This window comes from Dipodomys spectabilis, unplaced genomic scaffold, assembly GCF_019054845.1.
Source record: "Dipodomys spectabilis isolate Male_0828 unplaced genomic scaffold, ASM1905484v1 ptg000178l, whole genome shotgun sequence".
Classification (NCBI taxonomy): domain Eukaryota; kingdom Metazoa; phylum Chordata; class Mammalia; order Rodentia; family Heteromyidae; genus Dipodomys; species Dipodomys spectabilis.
This window is the reverse complement of record NW_024870855.1, coordinates 2392487-2407681: the sequence shown is the minus strand read 5'-3', so window position 1 is coordinate 2407681 and position 15195 is coordinate 2392487. Positions and strand designations below refer to the sequence as shown.

The window sequence follows — 15195 nt, the reverse complement described above, 5'->3', positions numbered from 1 at the left end:
CTTGCTTCCCTTTTTGAGCTAAGCTGATAAAGGGAACATCTACTAAGAAGTATGATTTTGACTTTCTTTTTTTCTTTTTTTGGGGGGGGGGTCTGGTCATGGGGCCTGAACTCTGGGCCTGGGCACTGTCCCTCAGCTCTTCAGCTCAAGGCTAGCGCTCTACCACTTGAGCCACAGCACCACTTCTGGCTTTTTTCTTTTTGCTTATGTGGTGCTAAGGAATCGAACCCAGGGCCTCATGCATGCAAGGGAAGTGCTCTACCACTGAGCCATCTTCCCAGCCCCGGACTTTGGCTTTCTTGCTCTTCTTTGTGCCCTCTGCTCTCTGGCCCTGCCTTATATTCCTATGTGCTTTCTATTTGTCCTCTGGTTGTTGATTATACTTTGACATTTCTTCTGATTTCCTTTCTTGCCCCTCCTGTCTCTCTTCTCTCTCAGCTACTATTTGGCTCCACAGCTCAAAGCTCTTTCTCATGCAATGACTGCTTAGCTTGAGTTCTTGCCAGCAGGAAAGCTTTCAGCATCCTGCTTGATATAATCTTTCCTCTCCTTTGTTCCTTGTAGCTGGAGAGGAGTGAGGAAGAGAACTGCACTGGAATGTGTTTTCCTCCTTCATCCTTTAATTACTATCTTGCATGAAACATTATAGCAAGTTCTGGACTACCTCCATAAATAAAATGCTCAGGTTCCAAACATAAATTTGGGAACACGAATAAGTTATTTGAGTCTTTAACATTTATTTGGTATCTATATCTATATGCATATATATATTTATTGAAGCTGTATAGAATGGTGGATAAAAGCAAAAATTCTTTTGTCTCATGACCCTTATATTTTGGTAAGACAGACTTATGTTCATTATACATGTATATAAATGGTTGATACAGTATTGTATCTATGTTGAGTTGTATAAAGGAGGATACCTAAGTACTCTGAGAATATACATTAGGGAAGTGAGGGATGGCTCTGAGTTGAAGAGGGAACTGAAGGCACAATAAGCATGAGCTTGGCCAGGCCTGAAGTGGACAGGGCGTGGAAGATACAGGTTCCTACTGCTGAGGGGCCAGAGCATCAAAGCAGTTTAGGCAGAAAGCACAAGGTGGAGTGATGGTAAATGGAAAGACAGACTGGAGCCAATCTATGGGGTTTTGTGGATCTTATGAAAGATTTTGGATAGTTTTGAAGTGCTATGTGCAAGGGGAAAGAAGTAGAAAAGTATACAACATCCTTTTAGTTTTAAATCATTGGTAGAAGTGCTGTGAAGAGTAACTGGAATAGGGTGTAGAGGAAGATGGAGGAAAAACTTGGGGAAGCATTTTAGAGACTGGAGGCAGTCTAGATACAAAGTGACATTAAAGATTAGCAAAGATGTCAGGCACCAGTGACTTAGGCCTGTAATCCTAGCTTCTCAGGAGGCTGAGATGTGAGGATCGATGTTCAAAGTCAGCCTGGACAGGAAAGTCTGTGAGACTCTTATCTCCAATTAATCACCAGAAAACCAGAAGTGGCCCTATGGCTCAAGTGGTAAAACACTTGCCTTGAGCTGAAGAGCTGAGGGACAGCACCTAGGCCCAGAGTTCAAGCCCCACAACTGAAAAAAAGAAAACCAAAGATGAGCGTAGATTTTAAATTTCCAAACCTACTTTTGCTTCCATGGATGTCTTTCCTTCCCTTTTCTTCTTTCTTTCTTTTTTTTTTCAGCAGTATTAGCGTTTTAACTTAGGACTCTAGCCACCACCCCCTTTTTGTGAGGCAAGACCTCGCCATGGAGCCCAGGTTGGCTTTGACCTCAGTGTTTTTCCTGCCTCAGCCACCTGAGTGCTGCGATTACAGACATGTGCCACCCCACCAGGCTTCTATCTTCACTTCTTAGTAAATGTATTTATTTGTCCAAACATTGTTTCTGAAGAGTCATCTTACTGTAAAAGATTCAAATGCGGCCGGGCGCTGGTGGCTCACGCCTGTAATCCTAGCTACTCAGGGGGCTGAGATCTGAGGATTGCGGTTCAAAGCCAGCCCGGGCAGGAGAGACCATGAGACTCCTATCTCCAATAAACCACCAGAAAACTGGAAGTGGCGCTGTAGCTCAAGTGGTAGAGCGCTTGCCTTGAACTGAAGAGCTGAGGGACAGCACTCAGGCCCAGAGTTCAAGCCCCATGACCGAACAAAAAAAAAAAAGATTCAAATGCAAAAAATAAGATAAATGAGAAATAAAAGATGACTTAAGAGAGTATGAATGGAATGATACGGAAAATCCAGGAGAGGATAATGATTGTAGACAAGTTAAAAACTTAGCTCTGGGCTTCTGGCAGAAGAGAACAGAATAGGTCATATGATTTTGTTGTTGTTGTTGTGTTATTGTTGTTGTTTGCCAGGCCTAGGGCTTGAACTCAGGGCCTGGGCACTGTCCCTGAGCTTTGGTGTTCAAGGTTAATGGGCTATCATATAACCCACAGCACCATTTCTGGCTTTTTTTAACTGTATTTTTTTTGTCTTTTCTTTTTTGGTACTGGGGATCGAACCCAGGACGTTGCACTTGCTAGGCAAGTGCTTTGCCATTGAGCTACATCCCAGCCTTCTGGCTTTTTCTGAGTAGTTTATTAGAGTCAGGAATCTCACAGACTTTCCTCCCTGGACTGGCTTCAAACCATGATCTTCAGCTCTTAGCCTCCTGAGTAGCTAGGACTATAGGCTTGAGCCACCAGCCCCTGTGATTATTTTTAAAAAGAAAGCAAGGCTTACAAGCTACTCCTTGGTTATAGAAGTGACATTAAACAACCAGAATAGGTCAAGATTGCTGACATTCACCACCTTATCTCTGGAGATCATAACATTAGTCGTTATCAATGGCAGTCAGTTACGAAGAGAACAACGTCTTAGTACGTACCCCAAACAGGCCTCAGATTTATGACAGTACTGCCTCAGCCTCCTTGAGTGCTGGAACTATAAGTATGTACCACTATGTCTGGCATTCATCTATTTTAGTAGTAGGTTGCTGTAGTAGTTTATGAACTGAACTACGTATATGCATTTCTTTTTAGACCCTTTGTTATAGTTTGAGGGCCAGAAGAGGATTGGAAGGGAACATAGGATGGCAGCAGAGATGACAAATATAAACTGAGTAGAAGCCTATGATATCCCCTATGGGTATATAATGAAGACCGTTAGTTCCTGGAGGACAATTTTTTTATGAAACCATAGATACTTTTGCCTGGCTGATTTCTCCAGTAGTTATGTAATTTGTACAACAAATATATATTCATAGAGGGCATCCCCTCTCCCTCCTAAAACACATTAGTGAGACAAAGAATACCATGCACAAATGTGTTATTGCTTAGTTTATTCACATTCCAACATCAGAAACACAGAACAATGAACCTTAATCATTTCAAATTATAAAGGAAGTCATGCAGGATTTCTGGTGACTCTTGTGAGCTCCCTGCCCCCTGGGATTTACTCTCTTGGCCTTCCAACCCTCTTTTCATTTCATCTATGTTACCTACTCTCCAGGTATGTTAGGCCCAAAGGCCCAGAAAGGCCCCAGGAGAGCCAGAGAGAGTAGTATCATAGGGAACAGGAAGTCAAATGAGTCAGGATCATTGGCTCCCAAGACTTCAGCTCTTGAGGCAGTGTCATTAATCCATTTTTTTTTTTTTTTGGGTCCGGTCGTGGGGCCTGAACTCTGGGCCTGGGCGCTGTCCCTCAGCTCTTCAGCTCAAGGCTAGCACTCTACCAATTGAGCCACAGCACCACTTCCGGCATTTTTCTTATGTGGTGCTGAAGAATCGCACCCAGGGCCTCGAGCATGCAAGGCAAGTGCTCTACCGCTGAGCCACCTTCCCAGCCTGATTAATCCATTTTTGATAGTAGATCACACTGGTATAGACCCCAGGAAGCCTTTGACCACATTGCACTCCCCAGCTGACCACTCCTATTTGAATCCAAATGCCACCAATATGACAGGACAGCGGCCCTCCAGAGTCACCTTAAGAAAGAGGGAAATGTGATGAGTTGGTGGAAGGCGTATGGAAAGGAGTATTCATAGTGGGGAATGTTCTTCAGCACAGGCCTTGAGACCTCAGGAGCTATGGCACTCTGAGGGATGTGGATGTTGTACTGTAGTCTTGGGAGGAGGCCACAGGAATTCTAGAGCCAAAATATTTGAAATTGGCAAAGGTCTTAGCAAAATATCTTGGTCATTTCAAAACATTCAGTTACATGATAAAGCAGAATCAAATGAGTGTGATCAATTTTCATACATCAAGTCTTTCATTCACAAAATGAAATAATCATTTGAATGAACCGCTCTTGTTTTCTCTTCTTAGGGTCTTACTGCCTTTTTATGTTCAAATAATCATTTGAAATAAAATAAGTGATAGTAGTTGGTAGTATGGCTTTCAATTTCATTCTTTTTTTTATAACAGCTTTATAACATTGATATACCATATTATATGTGTAACTTCATTATTTAAAATTCATATGCCATAAAATTTGCACTTATGATGCACACATGGCTTTGAATATATTTATAGTATTACGCAGTATCGCCATGTTCATTATGAACATTTCCCTTCCATACCTCATTTTTTCCCAATCCTCCCAGCTCTAGACAGACTGGTGATCTACTATCTACCTTTTATGAATTTGCTTATTGTGGACATTTTATATAAACCAAATCATATATTATAATTTTGTATATCATATATTATATAATACTATAATACATCATATAATATTATAATTTCATATTAGCTTTGCATATTTTTTTCAAGATTTATCTGTTATACTCCAATATTCCATTCCTTTTCATGGCTGAATAATATTCCATTATATTGTTATACTACATTCTGTTTGCCCATTCGTTAGCTGATGTATATTTGAAATTTGTCCACCTTTTGGCTATTACAAATCACGTTGCTGTGAACATTTATGTGCAATTTTTTTTCAGCACTGGGGATCAAACTTAGATTAAATGGTTCCTTAGTTGTTCAGAGGAGTTACATCATTAGAATCCTAGCCTAAGTATACCATCCTTTGGTCAATTTGTTGTATATATAAGCATATAACCCTGAATTGAATGTCTTTCTGATGTCAGAACCAAACTGTCTTTATTACTGTTTCTTTGTAGTAAGTTTTGACGTCAAAAAGTATGGCTCTACCAAGTTTGTTGTTCTCATTCACTTGAATTTCCATAGAAATTTTAGGATCACCCAAGTGTGTATGGTCTCTGTGCTCTCAAGAAGAGGTTGTAGCCTGCTATTCTTAGGACTCTGTTTTTAAAGTTTTACATGAGAGTAACTTCTCTCAGATACTGCAGATAACAGTTATAAATTGTGGACAGAATATAAAAGCCAATTCTCTGGAGATAGTGGAGAGTTGCCAGAAGTGGCAGAAGCTAGAGTTAACTCTTTTTTGTTTTTTTTGACAAAATGGTTTTTCCCTAACATAGTTTCAGTTATTATCCTATGGGGTGGCTGCAGCTGAAACTTAAACCCACAGTCCTAAAGGCTTATGAAGCAAGATAAAGCTCCCAGGTATTGTAGTAGTTTGAAAGTGAAGGGAAAAATACCAGAAAGGAAAAAGCCACATGAAGGAAGCCCCAGTGTGTAAACTCTGTTCTAATGGCTGGGTGACCCTGAACTACGTGCAGGATGGGTAGGGTGCCAGGCCACACAGCTCAGACTAAAAGGACGGCTGCTGCCTCTCAGGTTGGAGTGTGGGGTCAGCCAAGCTAATGGTCTATTCTTTACAGGAATCCATCTTCCCAACATCCCATCACTGACAACATCCAGGATAGGATCCAAAATTACTAGATGTTAAAGCAAATAAACAACAACACAAAGACACAGAGAGAGGTTTCCTAAGATCAATTGGCAGTTGTTATTTGGGAGGAAAGGCAATAAGTGGAAAATACTGCTATTATAACTCTGGTTTTAGAATTACCAAGTAAAGATCTCTAAGCAGCTATTCTAAGTGTGATCAATACATGTGGAGGGAAGTATGCAAATAATATACAGATATTCAGAGCTCTTAGGAGAGATCTAGAAAAATGTGTGTATGCACACACACGTGTGTGTGTGTGTCCATGCATGTATGTATGAGAGAGAATAAAACCAAATGGTCATTCTAGAACTAAAAAAAATTACCTGAAATTTAAAAATTGCACAAGGTGCACTTACATAATTGTACGGTGTAAATGGCAGCAAAAAGGGATAGTGGTCTTCAATGCAGATTAAAATGGTTGGAAGAGCAGACTGAAAGTATTAAAAATAAAATGGACTTGTCTATAAATATCAAATGGCATATCTTATGTAATTTACATATAAAGGGGAAAAGAGGGAAAATGAGGCAGAGGAATGTTTGAAGAAACCATGTGTGAAATGTTCCTAAGTTTTGTGAAATTCATAAAAGAATATATTTTGAAAAACAGTCAGGTATGGTGGTATATACCTATGATTCCAACATTGATGTAGAAGGATATCAAGTTCAAACTAGCTTGAGTTAGACATTAAAACTTGATCTCAACTGGAAGGGGAGACATGGTTCAAAAAGAATTTTAGGTCTGGGAAGGTGGCTCAGTGGTAGAGTGCTTGCCTCACATGCATGAGGCCTTGGGTTCAATTCCTCAGCACCACATAAACAGAAAAAGCCAGAAGTGGCCCTGTGGCTCAAATGGTAGAGCACTAGCCTTGAGCTGAAGAGCTGAGGAACAGCACTTAGACCTAGAGTTTCAAGTCCCATGACTTCCCCCCCCCCAAAAAAAAAAAAAGGAATTGTATTCATTATTCATTATCTGATTCATGTCACTGGAACCCCTCTGTATATCAACTCTACAATAGCAATTAAAAAAAATAAGAACTATCTCAAGACACACACACACACACAAAAAAAAGCCAGGTACAAGTGGTTCACACCTATAATCCTAGCTACTCAGGAGGCTGAGATCTGAGGATTGTGGTTTAAAGCCAGCCCTGGCAGGAGAGTTCATGAGACTCTTATCTCCTATTAAGCATGAAAAGTCGAGAAGTAGAGCTGTGGCTCAAGTAGTACAGTGCTAGCTTTGTACACAAAAGTTCAGGGTCAGCGCCCAGGCCCTGAGTTCAAACCCTAGGACCAGCACACAAAACGTTTTAAAAAGTTGGCAATTATGGTTTAATTTTAATATATTTATGAAGACCTAACAGGTTTGGAAAAGTTTAATGATTTATTATTACTGGTCTAGATCAATAATCTTAACCTTGAAGATATTAAATTGATATATTAACTGATAGGTTATTGATTTGTCCAGGGTAACACAAGAATCATGGTTAGCTCCCAATTTATTGTTATTTAGGGATAGGGAAACTAGGATCCAAATTAAGATCTCTTAAAGACAAAGTTCCAAAAACAAAGTCTCAAGCTCAAACTCTAACCTTACAACTATCCTTCTTGTTTATAATATCACCAGCACAAATCATGTCTTCCTTGATGACTGACTCCAATGCCAGCAGAAAGACGCCGACTGGATTATAGAGTTGTTCACACTCCTGGTGGGTAAAGACAGGTACTTCAGCTTCCTGCAGGGTATGAGGGTAATTATCACCTGTAGATGAAGACAGGAAAGAGATGTAAAACAGCCTGGAAAGCTAGGCACCACTCAGTCAGAATGTGTAGAAGTCTCTCAACAGAAACCATAAGGCAGATTTCAGGTACTTCCCAATCATGTTAACTTATGGAGGGATTTTTGGTACAATGAAATAGAAAGTTGTGGAGAATTTTCAATTATTTGTTGGAGGATTTTTCTGTTGTGTTATTATTCTGAACAAAGATTGTTATTCTAAATAAAGATATGCATCTGGTTGAGTAAAGATGTGAGTATTCTAAGGTATTTCAAAACTTTTCCATTTTCTTGCTTGCAAGTCAATTCCTGTTTTATCTCTACTTCATCCAATGGAAATAGTTGACACAAGACATTGGAAATGAATCAAATTGATTTAGACTCTCTCCAAACTTTATGTCAAGCTCTAAACCAGAGAGAAGAAATTAAGTATTTAAATTGTTAGTATCTGCTCTAACCGCCGTAGTTAGACTCCAGACAGGATATAAGACTACATAACCATGTAAATGCCAGAAGAACTTTTTTTTTATTTGTAAATAATATCATTATGTGGATCTGATTTTGTTGAAGAACATTTGCTATAGTAAGGACATAGCTAGAATGTGAATGTTCTGGAATAGGAACACCAGGATGATGTAGGAAACAACCTCTGTCTCTGCCCATTCTCACCTGCATTCTCCTTAACTAGTCCCCATCCAGTCACCCAACAAGAAGCTGGGATCTTCAGCCGCTTTGAGGTACTGGGCAGGCAGATGGGTAGGATGTCCGCAGAGAAGGTGACTTGGGAGGACAGTCTGAGCAAGGCAATGTCTGCGTTTGAACCATCGTATTTGGGGTGGAGGACGATTCGGGACACATAGTATACCTTGCCTTTATTTGAGGCGTCTGCTTTAAGGGATCCCAGCCAAACACTGTATGAATAAGCTGAGGTCCTATGGAAAAAAGAGAGAATAAAAGTGCAGCAGGCTGATAGTCTACACTGGGTAGGAAAAGCTGTCTCTATATCACAATGAACACAGCAAGAAAGGATAGCATACTGGGATTTAATCGGGGTCCAGTTGATCTTGGGCTAGGGTTAGTTTGATTCCTTCTTTCTATTGCTTGACTGCTCTTCTGTTGGTCTCCAATTACATGCTCATAGCTAGAATTATGTTTTATGTTTTCTCCCCAATTCTCTCCCTGGTAAACCACCACCTGTATGCTTAATAGTCATTCTTCCTCATTGTCAGTTTTGATTTCTGTCCTAAATAAAACTTTAAAGCAAATTGTAATGGGGGCTGGGAAGGTGGCTCAGTGGTAGAGTGCTTGCCTTGCATGCATGAGGCCCTGGGTTCGATTCTTCAGCACCAGATAAACAGAAAAAGCCGGAAGTGGCGCTGTGGCTCAAGCAGTAGAGCGCTCACCTTGGGCTGAAGAGCTGAGGGACAGCACCTAGGCCCAGAGTTCAGGTCCACAATCGGCAAAAAAAAAAAAAAAAAAGCAAATTGTAATGGGTTACAGTTTAAATAACTTAAAATGCCAGGTAATTTGATAAGCTGTATAAAATAAATGAATAAGTTCTGCTGGGTGTGGTAGTACACACCTGTTAGGCAAGACTCTCCCCCCCCCAAAAAAAAGTGGGTGCCTAGCATGAGTGAGACCTGAATTTATTTCCCAGTATTGCAAAAACAAAAATTCACCTTATTCTGAGGCAGTCTCTTTCAGCTGTTTAGCCCTTACTCATTTCCCTGGTATTTTCAAGAAACACTATATATTTATGTTTCTTAACACCCCCCCTCTCTTTTTAGAATATTCTTAAATGGAAGGAGAAGACTAAGTTATGTATCACAGCTTACCCCCAACCCCCTCTTTCATTTATTTTCATTTATTTTTATTTTTTTAATAACCTTTATTTAACATGTGAGTTACAGAAAACATATTCGCAAAGTGCAAAGTATTACTGCCACAAGCAGTTCAGGTGGACATGACTGTCTAGATCCTCCATGTACATACACCCATCCCTTTTTAGGTAACAGATCTATGGTTTGTGTCATGCTTTTCCAAATGTTACAAATTCACCAATTCAAAATCCCAAAGCTACATGAATATTTTGATAACCAAGAATAAACTACACAAACTCAATCTGTTTGGTTAAAAAAAAATGCATTCCTGCTTTTCTTAGGGATAAAAATTTCACTGAAGACAAAAACAGCAACAGGCTTCTAGACAGAAGTATTGGCAGAGTTACAATTAAAATACTGAATTTCTTTTATGCTCAATTTAAAGAGACATAAAGCAAGATATACTAAGCAATTTCAAAACTCATTAGTAGGCTTATAGCATACTATTAGCAAGAATGTTTCTACTAAATATATGTATCCCTAGGGGACAACCAGAACCATATACATCAATGGTTCTAATCAAAGTAAAATTCTGAGCACACCTGCACACATCTCTCTCCCTGCAGGCTTCCTATTCCTACCCTCTCCTGCCAGCCTCTAAGTCAGTCCTGACTTCATTGCCCAGAGGTGGCACAATCCATCCAAGATGGATCTGCTGATTGTAACAGGTATTTAGAAGTTATTTAATTCCCTACTTCTACTTTTTACCATATATTATCTCAGGACATCTATAAAGATTAGATGTTCTGAAATAATGAGAGCTTTGTGTACAATGTAAGTATTTTACCAAAAATGCACATCTTCTAGATGTGGCAATGCTAACGGAGGCCTCCCCCACCTTTCTCTTCTCCCTCACATCTCTCCAGACACGCTGAGATAATTCACTCCTAGGAGACAGTTTTTCCTAAAAACTAACAGAAGGACATTTCTATAGGGATTATTTTCTACTTTTTACTTTTAGCATTAAGACTTAACCCTTAATACTTGATAATATTAACTAAAATACACATACAAAACCAAGTCTAGACCAACAAAACAGGCCCGAGATAGCCTTCTCTTTTTTTATCCATCTTCTTCCCCAGTGTTGTCATAAGTTTCTGTTAGCACAGGATTTATGTGCATGTCCCCGTGGCTGAGCAAACATCATATCTGGTCTCGTGATTACATTTCTTGTAAAGCCTTTTGCTTCTCCTAGAGTTAATAATGGCATCTCACTTTGCTCTCTTAATTTTCTATGTACCCATGAGTGATTCATCATTGTTTCCACAAACTCTGTCCAAACTGTAAATCTCACATCCAAGCCTGCCATGCATTCTATGAAGACTGCCTTTATTAGTGTCCTCTGCCCTCTGGTTCTGTCAAGGCTGCCATCATTCGGGCACTTCCCTTAAATTTTATGATCTTCTTGGGAATTCTGTCTGGATCTCATCTTTCTCTTTTTATTTTCCCTTCATGTTGGTGAAACACATGAGCCTATGACTTCCCCAGAAAGTGTGCTTGAGAGGTAACATTTTGGCTGCTTTGCATGTTTGGAAATGTATCCTTTGTACCCCATATTAATTGGTATTTTATATATGGGGAGAATTTTAGGCTGATTTGCCCTCAGCATTTTGACGTTGTTACTTCATTCTCTTTGAGCATTCACTGTGGTTGTTGAAAAGCCCTGCTGTTTTGACTTCTGTCCATGTTAGTTATCAATTATTATGTAACACATTATGGCAAGGCCTAGTGGCTCAGAAAAACTGACATGTATGTCACTGGGTTCCTAACTCCAGGTGGGCTCAGGTATCACAAGTTTGCTTGGGGGAGAACTGGATTCCAGACTCTGGTTTATTGCTTTAGGCCTTCAGCAGAGTCATTTCCTGGAAGACAAGTTCTAGTGTGATGGGGTCTCTCCCCGTGGCTGCTTGTTCTAAAGGCAACTTCTTGAATATAATGGCTCTGTGAGAGGGCCATGGTTATGACACCCCCCTCCAAAGAAAACAAAAAGCTAAGACAACCCCTCTGCTCATATTTAGGAAGTGATTTGATTAAAAGTTAGAAAATTTCTACTACAATGACTGTCCTCTACCAAGGTGAGGACAGTCCACTCATTTACATGGTTCGTTTGTGAAACCATTCCAACATTTACAGAAAAGCTGGCTGTCCACATGATGGCAGCTAGAACTCACTTTGGTAGGCAGTGTGCGGCGGTCAGTATCCAGTTCTTACTGATGAGGGACCCTCCGCAGATGGGGGCCCTGTCCAAATGAAGGCTGACTTGCCAAGACCAGCGTCTGATAGCAGCATCCTGGCCACCGATGATGCGGCTTGAAAATACAGGTTGTCCACACACTAGAGAAAGAAGTGAAAGAGAACTGCGGAGATCTGGTCCCCTTCCTTTCATCCCCAGACCTTACCCCTTCCAAGGATCTAAGCCCTCCCTGGAGTCCATGCTCTGCCCCATCTGAGTTCAAACCCAGCCTGTGGAGACCACTCACCTGATTGTAAGTCTTTCTTTTTGGAAACAGAACAGAGGGAAAACCCTAAGGAAGACATGTTATTAGTGCTTAAGACATCTTGTATCTATATTCACTGAATTCAGGTATTTCCAGTTGTAAACAAAGCAATGCTCTGAAATGCTTTTTTTTTTCTGGCCAGTCCTGGGCTTGAACTCAGGGCCTGGACACTGTCTCTGAGCTTCTTTTGGTCAAGGCTAGCACGCTACCACTTAAGCCACAACACCACTTCCAGTTTTTTTCTCTTTATGTGGTACTGAGGACTCGAACCTAGGGCTTCATGCCTGCTTGGCAAGCACTCTACCACTAAACCACCTTCCCAGCCTTGCTTTTGAGATTTATAAGCTGGTTTGTACTGTTTAACTAAATTGGCATTTTGCAGCATTTATGTATCATTCTCTGCTGCGGTTCAAATTCTTTTAAGTCTGTAAGGGCCAGAAAAAAATAACAACATGCTTATGCTAGAAGCTGCTCCTATTCCATCCTCTTGAAATGTCATTTTCCTGGATCCTCTTAGCTGACTTAGTTATTCCCATCAGACTGGGTTTTCTAGTTCTGTTGGTGGTAGTGTTTTGGGTTTTGGTAATGTGGGCTATGGAACCCAGGGCCTAGCCCCTGCAAGCGAGCGCTCTACCACGCAGCTGCCTCCCCAGCAGCCTCTCCAAGACCTGGCTCAAACGGCTCCTTCGTGAGGCTGTCTCTGACCACCTTATTTTAAACTGCGACTCACCTCTTCCCCCTGGACTTCAGCTGTTCCTGTCCTCCTACAGCTTTTTCTAGTGACTTCTCACATGCCTTCTACTTTACTGACTCCCGGTCCCATGAAGACAGGGATCTTAGTGTGTGGACTGCCCGTGTCCAGCACAGAGCAGCCCAGCGGCGCCTGGGCTGTATATGATGCCTTCTTCCGTGAGGACCTCCTGCGGCCTTCCTTCCTTCTTCCTCCTCCGCCGCACGTGGGGTCCGGCCTCCGGCCTCCTCTCGGACACGGCGGCTGAGACCTTCCGCTAACGTTCTCGGTGGCTGGCCATCGAGAGCCTCCTCCTGCTTGGGGTTGAGAGGAACGGAATTAGGCCTGTCTGCCCGCCCTGGGCCCGGGGCTCACCCGGCAGGAGCAGCAGCAGGCCCGCACGGCCCTCCCCGCACAGCCCCCCCTGCCCATGGCGCCTGCCTCCCAGCGGCCTTTCCGGTTGGACTCGGGCCGAGGAGAGGGCAGGGCCACCTTCTGCTTGGATTCCCGCGCTTCGCGGACCCCCGTCCCCCCCTCCCCCAAATGGGAGCTGCGGGGGTCCCCGGGGGCGGCGCCTGGGCCTGAGGCGCCCCCTGCCGCCCTGGGGGAGCAGGGCGCCGGCACCCAGCACCGGAAGGGATGGGTGGATAGCGGGTTGGGGCCCTGGAAGAAAGAGGAACCTGGAAGTGGAGGTGTCCCTCGGGTGTTCTTGTCCCGGAGGAGAACACGGGATGCAGAGATACGACCGGTTAGGAAATGTGACAGGAGGGATACCAGGTTTGCTCATAGAGATACTGCACAGATACCAGCATCTTTCATTTACTTTTATCTTTTATTTGCTGGCTTTTGTTTTGTGCATAGCCCAGGCTGACCACAAACTAGCATTCTTCCCGCCTGGGCCTCTCCAGTCTGGGGTGAAAGGTCGATGGAGGGCTTGGGCCATCTCCCTTCAGAATCTGATCAAGCTTAGCATTCCTAAAAGTAGGACAAGGCAGACATGGCCCTCTTGATGTGGCCCAATGGGAAGCACTCAGTACCTCCCATGCAGTGTTCTCACACACACACAAAAGTGAAACCCGAACCTCTAAAGCTACTTTCACTTACCAAAAGTACAAGGGATAAAAAGAATAAGTTAATTGACAACACAAGGAAGTAAATAGTCAAATCCAGTATGTGGGATATTGTATAAAGCGGCTGACCTAGTTTCTGTCATAAGACAACCCTATGAAGGTAAAAAGGGAGAGGACTGCTTAGGTTATCAGACACTTAAGATCCTTAAGACTCTATGGCCCTTGTTTGAATCCAGATTTAATAGGCCAACTCTAAAAATACCTTTGGAGGTAAATAAGGCAATTTAATAATGAATTGGCTGTTAGATGGAGTGATGCTGATCCTGGCAGGTGTAACGGTGGCATTGGATTATGTAAGGAAACACCTATTTTTACAGAGAATCTGGGAACCACAGTCCTTTGTCGTTGTGTGGGAAGTTCCTCTGGTTTTCAGTCTGCAGTATGCTTGAGCCGTTTTCATGTTTTGACATTGTGACCTTAAGCAAGTAAACTTTCTCCCAGGCCTCCATTCCTCAGTTGTGTCATGTAGGCATTTGAATCAATTGATGGTTTTAAAAAATTTTATAAATGTATCATTGCTTATCACAGTGCTATTTATTCTTCATTTATTGTCTTCATTATCCTTCTACGAATACTCTGTTAATTTTCACGATGTCGTTGTACTACTCCTTGCTTTTCTAAGATAGGTAGTACCAAGGAATAGGAAGCCAAAGAGTGGATGCCAAATGCCCATGCTACACTTTGCTGGAAGACAGCTCTGTGAGCTTTCTGACTCACATCAGTCTCAAGGATAAGATCTATCCCTAGATGTTCACACTGAGCTTTCCTTTGAATGTCTCTGGGTTTTTGTTTGTTTGTTTGTTTTTGTTTGTTTTTATTGGTTGTGGGGCTTAAACTCTGGGCCTGGGCAGTGTCCCTGAGCTCTTCACCTCAAGTCTAGCACTCTACTATTTGAGCCATAGTGCCACTTCTGGTTTTCTGGTGGTTTATTGGAGATAAAGAGTCTCATGGACTCTCCTGCCTGGTCTGGCTTTGAACTGAGATCCTCAGATCTCAGTTGCTGAGTAGCTAGGATTACAGGCATGAGCCACTAGAGCCCGGCTTCCTTTGAATGTCTCTGCTGTACACAGTTAATTGCTGATTTGGGAAGGGTCATGTGAGGGTGATGTTAACCATGTAATTACTCAGCACAAGGATAAAGTTTCTACCTCTCCAAGATTGCAAGATGGAACCAATAATATTCCACAAGATTTTCATAAGAACTATGTGAACAATCATAGAGATAGTAGTTAGCTTGGTGTGTTAATTTTCCATCAGGATGAGAAAAAAAAAAGGAGAAAAGATTTATTTTTACTCCTGGTTTCAGTACATAGTCTGACTGGCTCCATTGCTGTAGGCTTATGGTGAGGTATGATACCAT

The 15195-nt window shown here is 41.9% G+C and overlaps 1 protein-coding gene across 1 annotated transcript; it reads right to left on the bottom strand.

Moving 5' to 3' along the window:
• Nucleotides 1-3788: 3788 nt before the first annotated feature.
• Nucleotides 3789-15195, bottom strand: LOC122120800 (serine protease 48-like). The gene is made up of 8 exons (XM_042695025.1): nucleotides 15130-15195; nucleotides 13198-13368; nucleotides 12893-13019; nucleotides 11958-12002; nucleotides 11649-11811; nucleotides 8267-8529; nucleotides 7412-7582; nucleotides 3789-3985 (listed from the first exon to the last, which is right to left on the bottom strand). The coding sequence occupies exons 1-8, from the start codon at nucleotides 15193-15195 to the stop codon at nucleotides 3822-3824; spliced, it is 1170 nt and encodes a 389-aa protein (XP_042550959.1). The 3' UTR covers nucleotides 3789-3821.

Bases quoted from the DNA above. Each gene is read 5' to 3' on its own strand.
- LOC122120800 (XM_042695025.1), bottom strand. From the start codon at position 15,195: ATGGTATCATACCTCACCATAAGCCTACAGCAATGGAGCCAGTCAGAC. The intron at 13,020-13,197 runs GTGGCCCTGCCC...AACCCCAAGCAG, and splicing joins CGCGGGAATCCAAGCAGAAG to GAGGAGGCTCTCGATGGCCA. The intron at 7,583-8,266 runs GTGAGAATGGGC...CTTCATCTACAG, and splicing joins ACTAGTTAAGGAGAATGCAG to GTGATAATTACCCTCATACC.